The following is a 17,731-nucleotide window of genomic DNA, read 5'->3' on the forward strand; positions in this document are numbered from 1 at the left end:
AACTCAGGATGTAGGCAGCTCAGCATTTAATTCCAGTACTCAAGCTAATATCTGTGAGAAAGGCCAGAATGATCTATATAAATGAACCAAAAACCAAATTCAGGAAGCAAACAACCCAGTAACTTCAGGAAGTCCCTAAATCTGACCAGATTCCCTAGGCTTCCTCCCCAAGCTTATATAAGCAGTAAGGGCTGCTAAGAAACACTCCTAGACAATCCAAGCATGGCAGTGCCTAGGCAGACATGGTACTGGAAGAGCTGAGAGTCCTACATCTTCAGCTGAAGGCAGCCTGGGAGGAGGCACTGATTCCAGCCTGGGCAGATTGAGGTATAGGAGGCCTCAAAGCCAGCCTACACAGTGAGTTCCTCCAACAAGGTCACATCTATTTGAATAAGACCACGCCTATTAGTGCCACTTCCTATGAACAACCATCGAAACACATGAATCTATGGGGGCCAAACCTATCCAAACCACCACAGGGTGCCTGTCTTTGTTTGTTTTTTGATTTTATTTTTCTTGTGAGAAAGAGAGTCACCCTGTAGCTCAGGCTGGCCTGAAACTCACTATGTAGCCTAAGGCAATCCTCCTGCCTCAACCTCTCCATTGTTATAATTACAGGCAGTCATGTGCTACCATGCCAAGCTTCTTGACATCTCTGTTCATTCTCTCTCTCTCTCTCTCTCTCTCTCTCTCTCTCTCTCTCTCTCCTTTGGGTCAGATTTTATTGGCTCTGCATGCCGACATGTAAAGCATTTGGGAAAGCATTCTGCTGGGACTATAATCCGAAGAGAACTTGACCTAGAGCTGCCAAGCCTCTCTCCTCCCTTCAAGGCTAAAGATACCTACCAAGCTGCTGTGACCAGAAACCCCAAACTATGAAAAGAAGACAAAAAAAAAAATAGCAACACTTAAACTCCTAGGTCTCTCTGCATCTAGTCCCAGGGAGGACATAAGAATTCATTCTCTTTCTTCGTCTGCTTCTCTCCTCTGTCTGGCCATATCTTGTGTCTGTGACCTCACAGTCTTAGGAGATGCTTGTGAGCAAAGTTTCTTCTCCCCATTCTTAGACCACCACCTAAACCTTGCTTTCTCTCCAGCATCTGTCTCTAGGGTAGACAGTTGTTTTTGTGTAGGATGAGTTTAGTAATTTCAGCTTCAGCTGACATCTGGGCTACACAAGGCAGTGTTGAACAACATCTGCTGTCCGTCAAGAGGAGACTAATGTAGAAATGCTAACATGTGAAGTCTGGGAGATGGGAAGATTCATGGATGGAATTAAAAACCAGGGCAAACGCAGCTGAGGAGACTGAGGTTAGGGGAAGCAGGGCTAGGCTGGGAGACCGGGTGGGTTCTATGGTTGTGAACCCTGTGCTGTGGTTTAAATCTTTGTCTCCTCTGAAACTCGGGTTGAGACCATGACTCACTCAGCTTTTCTTCAACCCAGGACCATCTGCCCAAGGCTCCACCCACAGTGGGCTGAGCTTTTCCACATGGAGCCTTAATCAAGAGAGTGACTCCCATACTTGCTTGCAGACCAATCTGATGGTGACATTCTCACAACTGAGGTTCCACTTCCCAGATGACTAGCTTTTGTCAAGTTGATAAAAATTAACCAGAACGGTGAGGGAGGGCTTCCATGTCACCAGGTCACTCCAACTTGGGGTCTCCATTTAACCAGGTCCAGCCTAATAAATGTATTTGCCATTTACCTCCATTTCTTGAAAGGTCTGTTCTGTGGTTATCTAACACTTGATTGGCCAGCATAGAGAAGCCAGCAGTATTGCCTGGAATGCAGGGAGCTTCAACTTTCCACACCTCTGAGTTAAACAACTGTAGAGCATACAGATCATTAGAGCAATAGGGTCAGTTTCCCCTGTTCTGTGACAAAGTAGGTAGGTGAACCTTTACCACATAGTAGGTGTATACTCTCAGTCAGAACAGAAAAGTTTGAAGCCGGCCTCAGCCAGTGTTGGGACTTCAGGCATGGCTAGCTCTTTGAAAGCTTGTAATCTGTTCCCCAGGACTGTGCAAGTGTCATGAGGGCGCACACACTGGGATGACTTCGGAACTGCCCAGTCACTCTCAAGGAGATTCCATCAGCCAGAGTCCAGGAACCCCACAGCCACCCCACTCCCTGATCAGTGGCTGAAATTTGATCTTGCTGGTTTGAGAATCACAAGGATGAAGTGCAGAGTGAATTTCAGAGCAGAGCAAGAGTAGGGGGAAGCATTCCTGAATGCTGTCTCCCAAGAAGTCTGTGGCTGTGGAGAGGTTGAGGTAAGTTAACTCTGGAACCATCAAACCAGGAACAACACTTGGAGTTTTGTCTTTGCCTTCTCTGGAGCTGGGGATGGAATGCAGGGTTTCCACTGTGCAAACCACACTCTTTCTGAGCTACACCTCCAGCCTTACAGCTGGACTTTTATGACATCCCCTGTGGCAACCTTTACCTCCACAAGCAGGAACTTCTGCATCCCCATCAGCCAACCTAAAGGAGCAAAGGAAGGCAAGTTACCGACCTCACTATGTGGGGAAAGCTTCACCAGAATAAAGAAAGGTAGTTCTTCTGGGGCCGAGGGAGTTTACAGGACAGCCCTGGGTACAGATGATTAGAGGGTCTCATCACAGAGCTCCCTGGTAAGTATTGCCAAGCAGTGGCATTGGAAGCTGCTTCCCACAAGCAGTGGCATTGGAAGCTGCTTCCCACATACATATATACATGTGTGTGTGTATACATATATATGTGTGTGTATTCATACAATCATACATGTTATGTATGAATATATTATTTTATGATAACTTGTTGGCCAGTTATGTTGGATTAAATTGGGTTAAAGTTTACTTAGGTAGGTTGAGTGCTGCCTTGTTAAAAACCCCCACCCTTTATCCGGAAAACAAACATTTGCCAAAATTGCCTGAAGGGAAGGTTGTCACAGAGGAACTAAGGTCATGTTGTACATCCTCTTTCATTTTGCTAAGAGAAAAGTTCTTTTACAGACCAAGATCACTGTTATTTGCAAGGCCTGTATTGCTACCTGCCATGTATTATTGTGTTTATGATGTATGATTATATAAAACAGCTTGCTTTCCAGCCCATCAACGAAATGTTTCTCCCACCTCTCCACGCATGGCTGACTTCTTGCTGGGTGGAATTTTCTTTAACCAGCAGAGGGGTTGTTATTGACAGAAGCCTCTGCACATCCTTGGAGAGAATGCTGTATCTTTAATTTGCAGCTGGTTTTCTGTGTTTGTCACTGCAGCCAAGACCGGCAGTTTGTATTCTGAGGCGTTCCGTGCAGTTTGTTCTCTAGAGCTGAAGTGAAGTGTCATGGAGGCACAAACTCTGGTGTGACTTCTGAAATTTTAATTTTTGCACAAACAACCTTTTATTTTCGTGGATGTGTTTTCATCACTACCTGTCGGCTTGGTGAGGAGCCCTAGCAGGAATTGGGGGCTGCCTGTCAAGCATGTGTTCACGTCTTTTAACTCTAACAGGACTCAGCTGCACCTCAGCACTCAGTGCACAGTCTTAAAGGAGACATCTGGTGATTCTGTGCAGAGCCAGTCAGTGCCCGCAGCCCCAGAAACTCCAGGAAGTCCCTGGATGGCAAGAGTTTGCCTTCCAGTGTGGCCGGCACAGCCACTGGTCTGTTTCTACTTTTGACACATAAAGGTTGTAAATCTCAGGTATGGGGAAGCTGCAGTCCGGTTTTTCCAGCCTCAGATACACCAGTAAAAGGGATAAATCATTTCCCCTCGATTGTCCAGGCTCTCTTCCCGGCTGAAATCTCTCCATTCACGTTCTCTTCCTCCGAGGTCCCGCCTCCAGCTCAGGGAACGCCCATCGACAAGGGCCCCGCCCTCTCGCAGTGCGCAGTGCGCAGGCGCAATCCGTATCAGCCGGCCTCTGCCGCAGTCCTTGGCGCCAGAGACGCTGCAGCATCTCAGCACTAGAGGCTTCTCTGCTCGCTCCTGGTCCATCCTTCGTCCTCTACCTCATCTGGCGCCATGGCGAAGCCATTGACGGACAGTGAGAGGCAGAAGCAGATCAGTGTGCGTGGCATCGCCGGGCTAGGCGACGTGGCCGAGGTGCGGAAGAGCTTCAACAGGCACCTGCACTTCACGCTGGTCAAGGACCGCAATGTGGCCACTCCCCGCGACTACTTCTTCGCTCTGGCACACACGGTTCGCGACCACCTAGTGGGCCGCTGGATCCGCACGCAACAGCATTACTACGAACGGGACCCCAAGGTGAGCAGCCCGCCCTCCCTGGGAGGGAGACCGAGCTTAAGCAGGGCGTGCCCCGCCCCCCAGTATCGCCCACGGGCCTGGTCCCTGTTGCTCTGTGGTCATCAGTGACCAATGAAGTGACAGTAGAGTTAAGCATCCTCCTTCGAAGGACGCGTGCGTACCGGCGCCAGCGGGTTTCGTTTTAATTGAGAACCATCCCCTTGCTCCCCGGCTCGCAGTCCTCAATCCCTAAGTAGGGCTTTGAGTGGCCCTTGTCCACCTCAGTCAGTCCCTCGGTATATTGTTGTCTGGAATCTGGCAATATGGAGCCAGACCTCTCTGCCCTCGGCGGAGTTGAGTGTCCCAGTGAAATACCCTAGGGGTCTGCTCTTGCGTAGTCCAGGCTGATTTTCCGGCTGGTGTCCAGCTGTGCACTTCCGAGTGGCTGCAGTGTTGGTGCTTCCTCTACTCCCCACTCCCCTCCCCCTTTGTTTTTCTGCAGCTCCGAGTGACGACCCGGGGACTGGAACCTGATATGGTAGTTTTATGAGTTGGAAAGGGGTGGGATCAGTAATCTGCTGGGAATTGTCCTGTCCCGTGCTCCCCTGTCTCCCCTCACCCCCTACTCTGAGACTGAAGAGAAGAAAATCATTTGTAATCCCTACCTAAAACAGGAGGGATCAGAAACTCAAAGATGGAATCCTCACAGGGAAGGCTGCCTTTGAGGTTTCCGCCTTGGCAAAACTTGTTTGGAAGTTGCTTTCGCTATTTTGCAAACCTTTGTTCTTAGTAGGAAACAAAATACCTGACCACAGTCTTTTGACAGTTCTCACCACTCCACCTTCCAACACTTCTCAGCCCTGTCTGCTGGCCTGTTAACTCTACACAATTAAGCTGGCCTGAAACCCATGGAGACCTTGCAGCCTGCCTCCGAAGTGCTGGGATTAAAGGCAGTGCTGGGATTAAAGGCCTGTGCCAGCTCCACCCAGCCCCCAGTGGTCCTTATTCTTCGCCATTTATGTTTCCAAGTAATTTCTGTTCCTAAATACACAGGTATGCATATTTGTATGTTGCACAATTTTGTGGCTTTTGTTTCCTCCCAAACCATTTGTGGCTTCACTCATAAACAGAGCTCCGGGTCAATTTATGGATGTATCATATTTTTTTTGCATATCCTCCTGTTGCAAGATTTTCCTTGGCCTTTCTTCCTTTCTTCCTTCCTTCCTTCCTTCCTTCCTTCCTTCCTTCCTTCCTTCCTTTCTTTTCTGCTTTGGTACAGAGAATTCTGCCTACCCTGTTTTAAGATAGAATGAAAACTAGTAAGGAAAAGACTTGCCTGTCTGGGGCCAGTTAGTAGTGATCTATCTAATTTGCAGTAGAAACCTGGGCACCCAACAACTGCCTTACTGACTGAGCTTTAGGGTAATTTTTATAGGGCATTAAAGTATATTTGATAATTGCTAAGACTAAAATCAATTGCTTTCCAAGCTCATTCTGAGGCTTTTTCCTTCCTGGAATAAAATGATGAGGACAGGCTGTTAGAATGCTAGTCGGGCTTCTTCCTATTTAGTATGCAAGGCAGCTTCTAAAGAAGTGGCCCCGAATGGCTAAAACAGGTTATTGCAACAAGGGCTTGGGATAACTGCCAGGGAAGCTGGCCAGGAGCAGAGACTCCCCCAGAATGCCTTGTTAGTGGAAGAGCTGTGTTGCTCAGACTCACTGGTGTTGTCCAAACAGTGGATGGCAAGGGATACAGCTCTGCCTGCATGTTCAAGGTCACTTCAAGGTCACTTCCCAGGAGTTGGAGGACACAGTAGGGCTCCTGTCCTGAGTCTAGTCCTCTCTGACAGCAGTCTATTGAACAGGTATCGCGGTATGTTCCTGTGGGCTCAGCTACCTTAGAGTTTGAGGTACCCTTAGCATAGTCTCCTGTCTCACTCAAGAGGCAGGAGAGGTGTGGCACAGTGGTAGAGCCCGGATGTGAGTGTTTGATACCCAGGTTTTCAGTGTTTGTCCCAGTAACTGATGGCTGACCATTAGCCAGTCCACCTACCTCTCTGTACCATGTGAGGCGAGTACTTCCAACAAAACACCTCAGAGGCATCCCAGGCTCTGGCAGTGCCTGAGGGATCTGAAAGCACGGTGGCCTATTTGATAAAGCCGTGGTTTTATTATTATTTTTCTTTTATGCACACTGCAGCTGCTCACGCTCGCTGGAGGGGAGATTAGAAAACACATGGACTAGCAGAGCAGTGTTAAGTGTAGTTAAGCCACATTGGAAGTGTGGCTCAGTTTGTTTTCTGCCTCTTTTCTCTACCCTGGTAGAAACATTTGGGGCTTTTTTCTTTTTTACTTTGCTTCTTATTATATGTAAAACTTTTTGTTGGCATGTGAGTGTGCATACATGTGCATGAGGCCGGTGCATCCCCTACCAAAATCCATGTGCTGTAGACCAGAGAAGAACTCTCGGCAGTCAGTTCTTTCTGGCGTGTGGGTCCTGGGAACACTACTTGGATCAGGTTGGTGGCTGTAACCTTCCCCTGCTGAGTCACCTGACAGCTCCTAGTTTTTAAAGCTGTCCGTTTGTTCAGTCTTGGGAGTGTACAGCCCTAAGACTTTCTTAGACCCTTCTGTGGCTGGTGATTGTTCTTTTACTTAGTGGCATCGTGCTTTTGGCTTTTCTTAATTATTTCTGTACACCAGTCTCAAGCCTAGTGTCCACGGAAGCCAGAAGAGGGTGATGGTATCTCCTGGGACCTGAGTTACAGATAGTTGTGACCTGAGGTGTGGGTGCTTGGGATTGAACCCAGGTCCTCTGGCAGCTGGCGCTTTAACCAGAGTCATGTCTCCAGCCCTAGCATGGAGGTTTGTTAGAAACAGTAATTACACTCATAATATAGATTCTTGTAATTTTTTTTGACAAGGTCTAGAAGTTCATCCTGAAATGGCAGCCCCTTGGAGGGCACCCAGTTTAGGGACCTCTGCACAGCAAGGGACCTGTATCTAACCCTTTTTTCAATTTTTGTTTTACCTGGTGGTACTGGAGATCAAACCTAAGGTCTGAAGCTTTCTGGGTACACTTACCACTGAGAGTGTGAATACTTTCAGCCCAAACTCTTTTCCATTCTGATTTTTTTCATTTTCCCACTTTGTGATATGTGTTTGGGTTGATCCCCACACCTCTCACCCCAACCCCTTTTAGGTGGGATCTCTCTGTGTTACCCAGGATGGCCTTGAGTGCTACCCCATACCAGCTAGCTAGGTGTAATTTTTAGCCTTTCTTAGCCTCAAGCTTTTTCATCTTTAAAACAAAGAGTTGAGCTAGGAAGTCTATTTTTGAAGCTTTTGTCGTTCTAACATGGTCAGGTTTTATGTTTGCTTGTAAAATGCCCCCATTTAATGTTGACATTCCCTTTATCCAGAAATGCTGGGAACCAGAAGAGTTCAAAGCTATCTTTTGTTATGCAGCAAGTTTGAGATCTGCATGAACCGTTCTGGAGACCCTGTCCCAAAGACCTGTCTCGCTAGGTGTGGTGGCACATGGTTTGAGGCATAGGCGGGCTGGTTTCTGGGTTCAAGGCCTGGTCTGCATTGTAAGTTCTAGGCTAGCCAGGGCTATGCTGTAAAACCCTACCTTGGAGGAGGGAAAGAGGGAAGAGAAAGAAGGGGAGGAAGAAGAGAAGGAAGAGAAGGAAAAGGAGAAGGAAGAGGAAGAAGGAGGAGGAGAAGGAGAAGAGGAAGAAGAGGAGGAGGAAGAGAAGAAGAAAAGAAGAGGAGAAGGAGGAAGAGGAGGAGGAGGAAGAGGAAGAGGAGGAAGAAAAGAAAGAAGACCAAAAATCAAAGTCTATCCAGAAAGATTTGAACAACATGTAACATCAAAGGTTCAAATTAGTAGAAGGCCTCAGTGAAAGTAAGACATTGTGATGTAGTCAAACACTGGGTCTGAACCTTGGTGAGTCACAAGCTAAAATAAGCATAGCCAAGGCATAGGTAGAACAAGACTTATGATCTACAGCAAACTTATGGTATGGAAGTTATATCCAAAGCAATGCCCTCTGAGAACAGAGCAGGCATTGAAATGTTATTCCGAAGGCCTGTGGATATACAGGAGTGGCTTACTCCTAAGCATGCTTAGTTAAGTAGTGGACTCCCGAGTACACTTGTTCCAAGGTCAGGGAGCATACATTTAAAATATTAAAGTGTGAGACCTTGTCTCAAAAAAGAAAAGAAAGATTAAAGCAAAGATCTTGGCACTTGCATCTGTATTATGAACGTTTTGCTAAAAATGAAGTAAAGATATTTGAATGTGCCTTGATGGAGGAGTCTGCCCCTAAAGGTGCCTACTTCTCTTTGTGGCTAACAAGTGCAGAGGATGCATTAAATTTGAGTATGAAGTCAGGAGCTAAACTCAGTTTGGGCCACCAGAGCAAATAGCAGATTAAATGCATTTACAAGAGTCAGCAAAATCACGTTGCTATCATGTGCAGGTGCTTGGTCTTCTGTGTAGGTCTTTGAATAATTGGTTGAGTAACCCGTGGAGTTTGGTAACATAGGTATGAGGCCTGATGGTATCAGTAGGTTGAAGACAAAAACAGCTCTTCTAAGAAGATAGTCACAGTGAGTTTGTATGGTCTTGCAGTGTGTCTGGACCAGCTGCTGAGGAAGGTAATCTGGCAGCCTGGCCATTCTGTGAGCACCTCATCTGGAGCTTTGTAGAGACAGTGGGAGCTAATGCTGAAATCTTGACCTTACTAGTCTCCTGATGTGTTCCCACTTGTATGTATAAAGGTACTCTTTCCCTCCAGAAGGCTTCCCCAAGAGCAGGTAATGTCCCAACAGCAAGGAATGCCCCCAAGGCAGGTAATGCCCCAACAGCAGGTAATACAAGCCTCTGGCTTCAGACGGTTGGTTGGCAAGCTGTTCAGTGTTGACTAGAAAAAGACTCCTGTCAGTGAGCATGCACCTTTGGCCCTGCTCTGACAGGCTATGATGGTTAATTTTATGTGTACACTCGGCTAGGACACAGTGCCTAGACATTAACATTGTCCTGATTTACAGGAAGGTGGTTTTGGGGTGAGGTTAACACTTAAATCCATAATTTGTTTTTACATTTTATTTGTCTTAAAGACACTTCTCCCTGTGTATAGCTTTTCCCACCTCAACCTCCCGGCTGGGATTATAGGCATATACCACTCCATTTAGCTTTGATTTAATTAAAAATTTAATTGCTACTGCCTTGCTCAATGTTGTGTCGCCATGAGGAGGTACCATGACCACAGCAACTCTTATAAAGGAAACTATTTCACTGGGGCTGGCTTACAGTTCAGAGGTTTGGACCATTGTCATCATGGCAGGAAGCATGGCAGCATGCAGGCAGTCATGAATTAGCTTGAGAGTTCTACATCCTGATCCACAGGCAGTAGGAGAGAGAAACAGACTTGGCTTCAGCATTCGAAACCCCAAAGCCCACCCGCAGTGACAGCGCTGAGGCCACACCTCCTGATAGTGCCACTCCCTGGTAACCTAGCATTCAAATGTATGAGTCCATGGGAACCATTCTTATTCAAACTACCATAGACCTCATTCAGAAATGTCTGGGTTCTGGACTGCTATGGAAAAGAATTTCAGAATGCTGTAAAGCCAGGAAGTTTATTAACATTAAACAAAAGCGAAAAGGATTCAGTTCTGCAGTTGGAATGCTTGTCTGGCCCGCACAGAGGGCTGGGTTTGACCCAGGAATTAACATACATAGGTGCCTTGTAGCGTACAGTGCGATTCCAGCAACCTAGTGGATCAGGAGAATCCAATTCAGGCTCATCCTTGTCTGCCTAGCGAAGTCAAGGCCTGACTGAGTCCGAACTGTCCAACCGTTAGTCACCTGTGGGATTCCCCTGGCAGCCAGTCTCCATTCTCGGGGCTTGCTTGCAGTTACCTCTTAAACAACACCAGCTGTGGCTGGATAACAAAGACTCCACTCCTTTGCTTTATTCTGTTTTGCATTTTGTTATTGTTTGAGGCAAAGGGTCACTTAGCCCCCAGCTGCCTCCTACCTCCAAATCCTTCTATCTCTGCCTCTCTGCTGGGATTATAGGTCTGTGCTACATGTCTCCAGCAGTGTTCACTTCACATTTATTACTCTTACCACTTGGAAGAATGAGGAAAATAAAACAAGGGTTCAGGCGCCCTGGCCATGAAGACTAAAAGCTGCTTTTGCAAAGACCTGAGTACTTCCCAGTACTCACATTGGATGGTTCCCAGCTGTCCGTAACTCCAGCTCTAGGACAATCTGACATCTCTGGCCTCCACAGGCACTGAAAACCCTGCACATAGCTACCCACAGACCCACATCCAAACATATAATTTAAAATGAAAAAAAAAATAATTCTATTGGGGAACCCAGAAAGACCCTGCCTCAAAGAGATAAAATGGAGAGTGATAATAGGTAGAGTCAGATACCTGTTGCCTTCCTCTGGCCACATAGATGTGTGCAGATCACACTTCTGTTGGTGCTAGGTTTTGAATTCAGGTCTTGATTAAGGCCAGCAAACATTCTACCCTGAGCTATACCCTGTGCCCTTTCTATGAGTTCCACAGCTTTATTGTCATGATTCTAGATTTAAAGTTTGCAAGAGGCTGACTATGTGGTGCATTTAGTCCCAGCACTTGGGAGGCAGAGACCGGCAGAGTTCTGTGAGTTAATGGCCTAATGTACATAGTGAGATCCCGTCTCAAAACAGGATTTGTATGACTCACAAGCAGACTTCCCCACAGTGAAAGTCTTTCATTTGGGGGCTCGTCCGGGATCGGTGACCACCCTGGTCTCTGAAGGCCCACTTGGAGGTGAGATAGCGTCTGTGTCTTTGTCTGTGTCTTTGTGTGTTGTGCTGGCTAAACTCTGGGTCTGTATTTGCTTGTGAGTTCTGGTTTTGTAGTTGCTCTCATCTCAGATAGAGTCAGAGGCTCGAGTCTCAGGAGAGACGGGTGTGAGTGGTAGACGTGCCAGGGACTCACTGACTGCGCTGTCCTGGGAGACGTCCCAGGAGGTGAGAAGGGACCCCAGGGACCCCAGGGACGCCTGGGAGATTCCCATCTGGGTGCCAGTAAGGATTCGGTGATTCTCCTGGATTGGAGAAAAGACCCACCCTTCTGTCCGTCTGTATTTCTAGAATGGTCTTTGTCTGTGTGTCTTAGGTCTTTGTTTTGTGTTACCATTGGTATTCTGGAAGGCTAGAGCACACAACTTGTCAGTTGAGATTAAGAAGGGACCGTGGCAGACTTTTTGCTCCTTGGAGTGGCCGACATTTGATGTCGACTGGCCTCCAGAGGGCACCTTTGACTTAACCATTATTTTTGATCTGCTCTCCTTCTTCATCTGTCTTTGGTGTCCCCTTGGGAAGGAGGAGTGAAGTGGAATCCACTCCCCTTCTGTCTGTGGTTGAGAAGGAAGAGTGATGTGGAATCCGCTCTCCTTCATCTGTCTTTGGTGAGCTCACAGAAGCTCTCATCTGAGTCAGTTCAGTTTTGTGGTGATCTCGCGGTGGCTGCTTGTTTTTTCTTTTTGTGCGTACTTTTGTTTTTGTTTTTGTTTTTGGTTTTGGTTTTTTTTTTGTCTGTTAATCTTTTGATTGTCTTTCTGTGTGACTGAATGCTATTTGTCCTCTTCAGCGGACCTCTATTTTCTGGACTCTCTTGTTTTCTCACCATCCCACTTGAGATGCTTGTTAGTAGCTGTTACAGGAAATACAGAATCCTACTAGAGGCCAGAAAAAAATGTTCCAGACATGGATGGAAGGCCTTCACTTCTGCCTGTTGACTTCAGTACACCTGAAGGTAGGGAGTGCCAGGTCTACTGTCAGACTCCAATGGTGGGTCTCTGAGGGGCTGAAAAAACGTCCCACCAATTTGGCTAAAGTAAGGAAAAGATATGAAGAAAAACTTGCAGAAACTTGAAGGGTTAAGCTAAGTCGCTGAGAGAGTTAGTGTAAGTTGCAAAGAAAGTAAGGTTGAAGTGTGGATCAGGGTCTGTGCACAAAAGTGGACAGCACCTAGTAGCTGTAAGAGGCAGACAGAGAGACTGAGAAAAAAAAAAGACAAAAAGAGCAGAAAGCTAGGGAAGGAGAGAGACAAAAAGAAGAGGAAGCTAAAGAACTAAGGAGAGATAAAAGACAGAGACAGAAGCACATGAGGGATGGTTCAAGAGCTGGTTTAGTAGATCTCCTTGGATGACTACTCTGATATCTTCCCTTATGGGACCCTTCTTAGTTTTGCTTCTGCTTCTGATCATAGGTCCATGTGTGTTAACTAGTTACCTTCATTAGAGAAAGAATAAGTGCTGTACAGATTCTGATGCTACGCCAACAGTATCATGCTTTAGGAGGACAAGAAAACCAATATTATAAAGATACTAAAATTTAGTTCTATGATTAGAACTAGCCACTGGAAGCGGTGAATGAAAGAATAAAAAATTCAGCTAAGAAGTCAGAAGTTTAAAAATGCTATCTCACCCCTAAGAAGCCCTAAATACCTCAAATTCCAGACCCTGCCCTCTACCTGTAAGTAGGTAAAAGGTCACATTTCTTGAGCCTGCTCTCCCAGGAACTAGATAAAAGGACTTAAGATAAGGCCCTTAGATATGTGATTTCCAACCTAGTAAAGATAATAGAAAGCTTCTCCCAGGAACTAGCTGACCATAAAGTTAGATTAAAATCTTAGAGAACAACCTTGAGAAGCAGGAAGCTTCTCCTAGGAACTAACGACCATAAAGTTAAGCAATCTTGAGAGACAGGAAACTTTTCCTTGTGATTTTTCATATGACACCATCCCTGCCACCTTGGGTTGTGGCTTCTTCCTTTAAATACCCCTTCTCCCAGCTACTGGTCGTAGAACTCCACTGTCCCTGCGTGGGATATGAGTCTCGACCCCAGTGCACTGGTTCCTATCAATAAACCTCGTGTAAATTACAGCAAGGACAGTCTTACATGAGTTCTTGGGGGGTCGAGTCATCCCGAGACTTGAGTGAGGGTCTCCCCGCTCCAGGGGTCTTTCAACAGTACTTATCAAATTAGGTCACAGGAGTTGTTGCGGGCAGGCCACATATCCTACAGCAGATGCCGTGCTTGGTCTGTAAGGCCGATCTAGGAGTGATACCCCATGCCCCAAACACACACAAGAACTGAAGAACTGAGATGCTGTATTATGGATACTGTGCTATGGTTAGAAGGTAAGGGCAGGTCTTGTCTGCTAGGTAGGAGAACACCCCCCCTACTCCCCCACCCCCCGCCACCGCCTAGTGTTTCCTCTCCCACTAGACCTCAGTTCACACTGGGAAAATGTCTGGGCTTTGTTCATCCTATAGGAAGGAAGCAGGAGGGCAAAGACCTAGGCTCTGGTATGGCTCTCAGTGTCTAAAGGGACAAGGAGCCTTCCAGAACCCGGCCTGTGGTTTACTGTGCTCACTAGTCTGTCATTGTGTGCTTGTGTCATATGAGTGTCTTTAGACGGGCAGCGGCAGTCAGTTGATGGGTAAATTCTGTGTGTATGAAAAATGCACAGAACTAGATAGACAAGGAGTGTGGCCACATGATCCTGGGAACAGGAAGACAGATCTCAGACCAGCTGACTACATACAGTCTTGATTATCTTGATGAAAGCATTTGCCCAAGTCTTTGTTTTGTGCCCAGAGTGTGGAAAATTCTCTTTCCTTTTCCACCACGGTGCCCAGCCATTTCTGCAAATGCTGTTTCTGCAAATGGAGACTCTTCATTTAAGGATTTTGTTCAGAAGAGGGAAAAGGAGTTTGCTGAGGATTGTGACGTCTAAAAGGCTCAGCAGTGATTGGACCAGGTGTGGTGATGATGGCACACGCATGTCTGTAATTTCAACACTCAGGAGAGGCAATGGAATCACAAGTTCAGGGCCAGCCAGGGCTACCCAGCTAGGTCTTGTCTCAAAACCCAGAAAAGAAGACAATATAAAAAATATCAGTATTAAGACTCCACCTGCTGCTATTCAGTTCCATTTCTGTGGAGTCCTCTGCCTTCTAAGGTTGCTTTGGAAGGTTACTTATATCCTATTTGTGTTCAAATTTCCACCTGCATAGCCAGAGAGCTTCATTACTGCTTTCCTGGGATGTTCCTAGTACTGTAGGCTTTGCGTATAATTAACTAACATTGAAAAGGGGGTTGAAGACTATAGAGTGGCTCACGGGTAGAGTACTTGCCTACATGAGGGAAGCGTTGGAGTTCCATTCTTAAACAAAAGCAACCTCCAAACAAAGGCTAAATACTTTCTGTAGGTAGATGGACAGACTCCAGAGAAAGGCCAACAGTGATGTGAGGGTTTAGGGATCCTGCTGCCATTCTCTAGCTGGTGAAGGGAAGGTGATTCTCTCACCCGTGTCCCTGAGTGGGGAAGCCCAGAGCACCATGGTCCTGAAGGGTAGGCAAGGCTAAGGCTGAGCACTGAAGAGTGGCTCTCAAGCTGGGGCTTGGATAGGTGTCCTCACAGCTTCTTCCCAGGGTCGCCACTGTTGAGTTCTGCAATGACCCTTTAAAGTGGTGTGATGTGTGAGCCCCAGTCTGGCACCTTGGAAACTGCAGGGTGGCTGTGTTGTGCTCAGGCCTGGATTGGGTCTCAGTTTGAACCATCAAGTCTGTCCATTTTCTTGGCTGGCTCCTCCAACAAGCTTCTTTTAGTTGCAGGATTTACTCTACCGTCTTAAGGAACCGGGAAAAACAGTATTAACACAGATGACGAGAATGAAATTCTTAAAAAGCCAGTTGCAAAAACCCTAAAAAAAAGCATCTCCCAACTGTCAAGGCCAAGGCTCCCATTGGTTGACCAGTGCTTCTGGCTGTCCCTGGCCAGTGGCTTCTCCGCTTATGTGGAGGAAGCTGCCTGGTAGTGATCAGCTTGGTGGGAAAATGGAATCAGAGGTTTCAAGTGTAGGCCCAGTATGGTTTGGGAGCCTGGGTGAATCTCTTGAGATTCACAAGCCCATTTCTTTTCAGAGTGCTGGTTGGAAGGTACACATTTTGGCAGAAAGGACAAACTAAAAAACTTTAAAAATATAGATTTGGGGCTAAACATGGTGGTGCATACCTTTAATCCCAGCACTTGGGATGCAGAGGCAGGAGGATCTCTGAGTTCAAGGCTGTCAAGGCTGGCCTGATCCCCAGAGAGAGTTCCAGGTGTCGGCCACACAGTGAGACCCATGTCTTAAAAAGATTGCTGGGGAGATGACTCAAACGAGTTCAGATCCCTGAAATTCCAGTAAAACCTGGATCTGGTGGCGTCATCTGTAATGTTAGTTAGTACTCCTGTATTGAGAGGGGAGGAGGAGACAGGGGAATCACCTGGAAGCTCAGAGGCAAGCTTGACTGAAATCTGCAGTGCAGCAGCAGAAACAAAAGGAGAAACTGTCTCCGTGAGGTGGGGGTGAGAGCTCATTCCAAAAAATGTCATGTATTCTCCACACAGCCATCATGGAACATTGGAGCATACATGCCCACACTTGAACACAAGTTTAGGAAAAGCAAAGTAGAACATTTAAAAAGGAAGGATCTTACTCCTAACTGGTCAACTTTTTATAGTCTCTTAGGGAGAACTCAACAGTAGATAAATGGGCATACACAGGCCTGTATATGCAGTATACCCAATTGTACACGTTACCTGTGCTTTCAGAGTTACCTATAGTCAACTGCAGTCTTAAGATGTTAAATAGAGAATTCTAGAAACGAACCCATAAGGCTTTTCTTCGTGTTAAAGTCATACAGTCATATAATGTATTTTGATCAAACCACTTGGTCCCCCAGTTCCCCTATGCCTTCTTTCTCTCTCAACTTCATGTGCTTTTTTTTTTTTATGTCTTTTTTTTTAAGATACACTGAGTCCACTAAGTATTGTCTATATGTACAGTGGTGTAGGACCCTCTACTGAAGTATGGGCAGCTTTTCAGGGGGAGCATCTCTGAGAAAAACATACTCTCCCACCCCCAGCAGCCATCGGTTGTCAATATCTTTTCAATTAGGGGTGGGACTTCACGAATCTTCCCCCATGTTTGTGCCAGGATTGTGACTGGCTTGATATTGTGCAGTGCTTGTGAGTGCAGACAGGTGCAGTGCTTGTGTGTGCAGACACGGCTGCTGTGAGTTCGTGTATCCAGCAGCCCTTTCATGTCCAGCAAATAATGTTTCAGTGCAGACCACTTGAACTTAAGCTCCTTCTGCTCCCTCTCCTGATGGTCTTTGAGCCTTGGAGGGAGTGGATGTGACGTAGATAATGAGAGCTGAGCGCCCTGAAAGATGAGAAATTAGGGGGCCACTTACTGAATGTTGAGCACCATGAAAGCCAGAGGCATGCAGCGACCAATTGGTACCAGCTTGATTCTCCATGTCCTATAACTCAAGGGTGTGGTATCTTCAACAATAGGTATTAGTCATCAGGTTTTGTGTGTGTGTGTGTGTGTGTGTGTGTGTGTGTGTGTGTGTGTGTGTGTGTGTGTGTGTAACAAAGCGCAATGGCCTGGAGTATTTGGGAGGTAGATCTATGAGACCCCTCTGAAATCCATTTCCGATATTAACAACACCATAAGCTTTCATTTGTATACTGTTCAGAGCACTGCAATGGACTCTTGCATGCATTCCTTGCCGGTGTCATTCCCTTGTCCAGGATGTTCTAATTGCCCCTTAGTCACTTTGTGGTGCTTGTAACTGTCATATGGACTATTTCAGGATCATAGTGTATTCCAGTGACTTACTTTATTGGCTGGTCCCAAAGCACAGGGCAATGCTGGCGATTTTCATTTCAAATAGAGGCTGTACAGAGCTTCCTTTACACAAACAGTGAACATTCTTGACCTAAGGAAAGAAGAGTAGGCTGGGGCTGCTGATGTGTTACAAAGTAAGATATTTTAGAGAGGCACCATAACCACTAGAGTGTGTTCCTTGTTAATATCAAATAACAATATTATATTTTCATTTATAAGTTAAGCACACATATACATACATATTCACAAATATTTTGAAAAGACATAGTACATATTGGTTGACAGTCTCTTATCACAAACACATAGAACCATAGTGTTTTTAGATTTTGGAGTTTGGAGTATTTGCATAAACCTGACTATTCCAACATCTCTCTTCTGGAAAAAAAAAAGAAAAGAGAAGGAAGGAAGGAAGGAAGGAAGGAAGGAAGGAAAGGAAGGAAGGAAGGAAGGAAGGAAGGAAGGAAGAAAGAAAGAAAGAAAGAAAGAAAGAAAGAAAGAAAGAAAGTAAGTGTCAGATGAGAGGTGCTCAACCCATGTAGAGTTTATTTTAAGGCATCTGTTGAGAAGTTTGGAGAAGCTCACGCTTGGGTAAGGCCAGGAATACACTATGTACACAGTACGTAATGAAAAAGAATTGCTATGCCTGGACCTTAGCACTCAGTGTTTCCCTAGGTGGCTTGGGATCTAGCTGGACTCTGTGTGCTTTCACATTTGTTAATAAGCCTCGCCTGGACA

At 46.2% G+C, this 17,731-nt stretch overlaps 1 protein-coding gene across 1 annotated transcript in view; it reads left to right on the top strand.

Moving 5' to 3' along the window:
- The first annotated feature begins 3,899 nt into the window (after positions 1-3,899).
- Positions 3,900-17,731, top strand: part of Pygb (glycogen phosphorylase B) — a 46,902-nt gene continuing 33,070 nt past the window's right edge. Inside the window, 1 exon segment of the mRNA NM_013188.1 lies at positions 3,900-4,251. Within this exon segment, the coding sequence (NP_037320.1) occupies positions 4,009-4,251 (243 nt within the window). The 5' untranslated portion in view covers positions 3,900-4,008.

This window comes from Rattus norvegicus, chromosome 3, assembly GCF_021556685.1.
Source record: "Rattus norvegicus strain SHRSP/BbbUtx chromosome 3, alternate assembly SHRSP_T2T, whole genome shotgun sequence".
NCBI lineage: Eukaryota > Metazoa > Chordata > Mammalia > Rodentia > Muridae > Rattus > Rattus norvegicus.